Source organism: Camellia sinensis, chromosome 7, assembly GCF_055761805.1.
Source record: "Camellia sinensis isolate YWXY chromosome 7, ASM5576180v1, whole genome shotgun sequence".
Classification (NCBI taxonomy): domain Eukaryota; kingdom Viridiplantae; phylum Streptophyta; class Magnoliopsida; order Ericales; family Theaceae; genus Camellia; species Camellia sinensis.
Genome location: NC_138967.1, coordinates 82,703,150 through 82,708,777, shown reverse-complemented (window position 1 = coordinate 82,708,777; position 5,628 = coordinate 82,703,150). Strand labels below are relative to the sequence as shown.

Below are 5,628 nucleotides of genomic sequence, written 5' to 3'. Positions count from 1 at the left end.
GCATACAGACTGTCACAGCTCATTGGACATCTTTTAATTACTGTTTTGGCTTCCGCTAGCCCCTGTACTCTGTATTACTGTATTACTGTTAAGCGGGCCTTTGGTAATCTCGGATTGCTGGCCGGTTACGGTACTAAACCCATAGGGGCGGGTTTGGGTCGTGATAGATATTCCTACCATGGACAGATATAAACACAATTCACACGTGTGCTACATAATTAATACATGATTTCTCCTTAATTACTCATTAAGCATTCTTAATTAAGGATTATAAGCTAATCACAGGTCGGGGTTGTTACAGTCTTCCCCCGTTAAAGAGTTTGGTTCTCCAAACTCGAATTACCTTCGTTTCGGAAAAATGTTAGGTCTATAGGAAACAAATTAGGGTATCTCTTCATCATGTCCTCTTCAGTTTCCCATGTTGCATAAGTTCCTCCATGATTTTGCCAATCAACCTTCACCAATGGGATTTCTTTATTTCTCAGTCTTTTAATTCGGCGATTCACAATTTGGATTAGCCATTCTTCATAGATAAAGTCATCTTTCAGAAGCACATTAGTCGGTTCAATCACATGTAATGGATCTCTCAAGTAGTCCCGAAGCATCAAAACGTGAAAAACATTATGCATATGTTCCATGATCGGAGGTAGAGCTACTTGGCACGTTACCGAATTGATTTTCTCACTGCCTTCATATGGTCCAATGTAACTTGGTGCCAACTTTCCTTTCACTCCAAACCGTGTTTGGCCCTTCATAGGAGTTACTTTGATAAACACATGATCCCCAACTTCATATTCTCTATCTCGTCTTCGGACATCGGCATAACTCTTTTGACGACTCTGTGTAGTTTTCAGTCTTTGCTGAATCAGTTCCACTTTCTTGGTCATCTCTTGTACAAGTTCCGGTCCTAATAATGGTCTATCTCCCACTTCAGCCCAGCAAATCAGAGTTTGAATTTTTCTACCATACAACACTTCATAAGGAGCCATTCCAATACTTGAGTGATAGCTACTATTATACACAACTCGACCAGAGACAAATTGTTCTCCCAGTTCCCTTGGAAATCCAACACACACATTCTTAACATATCTTCCAAAGTTTGAATAATCCATTCAAATTTGCCATCTGTCTAGGGGTGATAAGCACTACTCAGTCTTAACTCAGTTTCCAAAGCTTGCTGTAAACTCTGTCAGAATCTTGAAGTGAACTTAGGATCTCTGTTAGATACAATAGATACTGGTACTCCGTGCAATCTCACAATCTCATTCACATATAAATGTTAGCCAATTTATCCACATTATAAAAGTTTTAACAGGTAAGAAATGTGTGGATTTAGTTAAACGATCGACAATTACCTAGATAGAGTCCATACCTCTAGAAGAACGAGGTAGACCGATAATGAAATCCTTCGTAATATGCTCCCATTTCCATTTTGGAATTGGAAGTGGCTAAAGTAATCCAGCGGGTCGTTGATGTTCAGTTTTCACTTGTTGCAATGTAAGCATCTAGCTACAAAGTCATGTAGACACCCCATTTTTGACCGTCCTCAAGACTTGGACGTCACCGTTTGAACACTCGGTGATCATCCATGTTTGTGTTCGTTTGGAGTTCCCGGAGGCCTCGGCTCACGTGCCTTGCCTCAGGATGTCCGAACTCGACCGTTTAGTGTCTGGTTTCACACCGAACACTTGTGTTTTGCCTTGGAGTGGCAGGGTAGGGCTTGTAGACCATCCCCACCCACCACCGGCAGTGGCTAGAGGCCACCGGCTGGTTTTTGCTGCCACCGGCAATGTATATTGCCGGCCGGCACTATTTGTTGCCGGTCAGCACTTTTTAGTGCCGGCCGGCACTCTTTTTGGCCAAGATGGCATTTTTGGCCGGCCGATTACTGTGCATCTGCTTTTGCAGATATTTTAAGACAGCTGTCTTGCTTTTGCTCCCCTCCATACACGTGTATGGAGGGATCTCCCTCTTATGAAGCTTGTCTTGTAAGCTTTACAAGACAAGAAGTGCCATATAGGGGGAAAAGGGTCTCTTGGCTGAAAAAGGTTGGAGAGTTTAGATATTTTGAGAGCAAAAACAGCCATTGTTAAGCTCTGGTTTTAGGGTTTGAGTTAGAGACAATCCCTATATCTCTTTCCCTCTCTTTTGTGCACTAGGTGTTTTGTGTCTTACTATTGCACACAAACACCTAGTGTTTCACCTTCCTTTGGCTCTTGAGCTTCTAAGGGACTGGTTTTGAAGTTTTGGTGTTGGATCCAAGCTAAAGGAGGCCATTGGAGCACCATTTGTGAAGGGGTCTTCAAGGGTAAGAAACTTACACCTTTATTCCCCATTTTTGCATTGATTTTCTACCTATCTTAGAGCTATTTTTGTGCTTATTGTAGAACATAAAAAAGTTCTATTTTTAGGCCCTCTTTATTGTTTATTTAGAGTGTTTTGTTGTTTGAGGGTGGTTGACCCCCCTTAAGCCTTGAAAGGCCTCATTTTGGGCCATTTTGTGCTAGCTCCGGGATTTTAGTGTTGGGGTCTCTTCACCACTGAAATCTTGAGGGATTTTAGTGGTGAAGATGATGCCTTGAAGTCCCAAGAAGGAGAGGGTCACCCACCCCCTCTCCTTGTTGTCCTTGAAAAGGGCATGTTTTGGCCTCTTGAGAGAGCATTATGCTTGAGTGTGTGTTGAGCATGTTTAGGTTGTTTCTCATGCTTATATATCCATAATATAACATGATTTTAAGTTGGTGTTGGTACTCCATGCATGCTTAGCATAGTTGCCTTGTAATGCCTTGTTATGCCTTAACATGTCTTAGGTTGTTAGCCTTTGTTGGAGCATGTTTTAGGCTTAGTCTTGTGAAGATTTTGTGCATGTTTTGCCATGTTCTAGGTCTGTCCTAAGTTGTTTGGGTTGATTTTGGCATGCTTGATATAGCTCCTTTGTATTTGGGCTTGTTGGCCTTGAGTATGTGCATGTGTAGCATGACATCTTTGCATCGATTTGGTGATTTGGGGTCACTTTATATGTTATTTCAGTCCCATTTCCATGCTTGTTTGATTGCCTTGCACACATCTTTAATGCCTCTTAAGCTTGCGTAGCAATGCTCCATGTTTTGGTGTTTATGCATGCCTTTGATTTTGAGTCACTTAGATGCCATCTAAGTAGTCCTTTAGCTTTGTTTTAACATGCTAAACCTCTGATTTTGGTCCTTCCTTTCATGCCATGTTTGGTCTTGTTAAGTGTAGTTCAATGCTCCTTTGATTTGCTTTGAACACTTGGACCATTTTGCATGTGAATGTTAGCTTATTTAGTTGCTTGGTTTGACACCATCCTAACATGCATTTTCAGAGCTTATGTTGCATGTTAATAGTCCTTGATTCCCCCTTTCAAATGTGTTTGAGAGTTGTTCAATTTGTGCCTAAGGTTTGGACCATAACATGTGTATGTGTGCATGTATATTTGGCCCCTCATTTTAGCATTATGGCTACTGTTTTAGGCCTATTTAGAGTTGCCTAATTCATGTTTAAGACCATCTTTGCGTCCATTTGCATTGCCATATGTATGCTTGTATGCTTGCATAAGTTAGTTGCCATGCCATGTTGCATCCTCAGCTTGTATGCTTAGGTTGCATTGCATCTTGCATGCATTCCTTGTCCCTTGATTTGGTGATAGGGATTAGGACTTTGGTTTGATTTGGCTTGCATTGCATTTGAAATCAAAGTTGCATACTTGATTCTTTGGGCCATCATGCATGGAAATGCGTGATTGGTGGTCCGAGAATCGAGGCACATGCCCCTTTGAGTCATTATCATGATAAGGGACATGGTTGGTGCATATATGCCTTGAATTGTGCTGCCATGCTTTGCCTTGCCCTCTGTTGCTGTCATTTGCAGATTCTGCAGGAACACTCTGCCGACCGGCAGTGTAATGTGCCGACCGGCAACAATTCCTCTGCCGATAGCTTCATTTTGTGCCGATGGCCACACACCACTGCCGGTGGTAATTCCACTCAGCCGGTGCACTCCCCAGTGTCCAGGGATGCAGTCCTGAGGTTTTGACAGCCTCCAGAGGAGTGAAGGAAGGAAAACAGAGGCAGCCTATGCATGGCGGCACATTTCCCGAGGCGGTTTATCTGTTTTCTTAGCTTAATTTAATTTGTTAATTAAATTAATTAATTTGTAATTATTAATTAGCTTGCGTAGTTAATTAATTTGTAATATTTATTTGGTCCCTCCGAGCGAGGGCAAATCTGTAATAAGTGTGCGTGAGTGTGTGTATGTCTTCCAACCTCACGTCTTTCTTCCCTTTTATTTACCTGCTTACGATGGTAGATTAGGGCACGTTTAAATTAGCATACCTTATGCTATGCATGCGTGCATTCATGCATTTGTGCTACGTGTATTAGGCTCGGTACATCACGCTAACTGCATTTGTACTTCAAATTCTAAACTGAATATGTGATAGTTGTGCATTCTCACATGCCATGTTTAGGATAGCCGAGCCTATTCTAGCAACACTTTATATGCGATGCATTAGGAACTTAACATGGACTTGGATCATGCATGTTTGCTACCGAGTTCTTTGTTTTGGCACAGAGTACGATGTAAGTATTTCCGCTTTAGCATATCGCATGAGTGTGAATGTTGCCATGTCAGCATGCTTAACATGTGGCTAGATGCTTATGTGTTATAAACTGCTTGGATGCCTGTGGGTGAAGGTTGGATTGTTTGAGTTGGAAGAACTCATTGAAATCCGTGTTTTAGCCTACTTGCGAGTAGCAAATTCCAAAGCATTTTCAAACAAACGGATATGCAATGTTTCTTTCCAAATTAAGCAATCTAGTCTATACTTGTTTGCTGCGCGTATAACATAGTAAACGCTAGGCTAATAATTGGTTTAAGAACACATAGCGTTTTCAAAATTGGATATCACGGTTAGTAGAGGCCGGTCTTCGGACCGGGCGAAAGGGGGTGCTCATAACTGACCTTCCCCGATCGTACCCAAGCCCCCGAGCCGAGACAACTCCGGTGATGACGGACATGTGGCCTTCGGCACCGAGTCAGGGTTTCCTAAATTTCCCCATTTTAAAAAATATTTAGGTGGCGACTCTGTATCTGGCAAAGCAGTCCATGTTTGGCACTACTTTTTCAAAAATCTGTTTCTCAAAACGATTTGCCAGATTTGGACTCTTTGGTTCAGATTAAGAACCGCGACACAAATCGCGAGTCCGAACTGTAGCGTGAGGTCCCACGCGGGTGCGTCTACAGTCAGCAATACACTTTTTCATGCTAGGCCACCAGAAATTGTGTTTCAAATCCTTACACATTTTCATGTTTCCCATATGTATACCAAATTTGGAATTATTATCTTCTGTCATGACACGTTTTCTCAAGTCCGAACAATTCGGTACATAAAGTCTTCGTTGAAATTTTAGGACATTGTCTTCAAACACAAATCCAGGCCTTAGTTTTGAACTAATTTCTTCCATAATTTTCTTCAGGAATCCATCTTCTAATTGCTTTTCTTTAACTTCCTCAACTCTGGCTGGTTGTGCAGAAATGGTAGCTAGAACTCCACCATGTTCACGCAAAACCACTTCAATTTCATTTCTTTCTAGATCATATAACAATTCT

General features: G+C 41.8%; 1 protein-coding gene across 1 annotated transcript; it reads right to left on the bottom strand.

Annotated features, from left to right (window-relative positions):
* Positions 1–311: 311 nt before the first annotated feature.
* On the bottom strand, positions 312–755 carry LOC145795912 (uncharacterized). The gene has a single exon (XM_082880853.1). It carries the CDS (start codon positions 753–755, stop codon positions 312–314), a length of 444 nt encoding a protein of 147 aa, XP_082736979.1.
* Between the last annotated feature and the right edge of the window lie 4,873 nt (positions 756–5,628).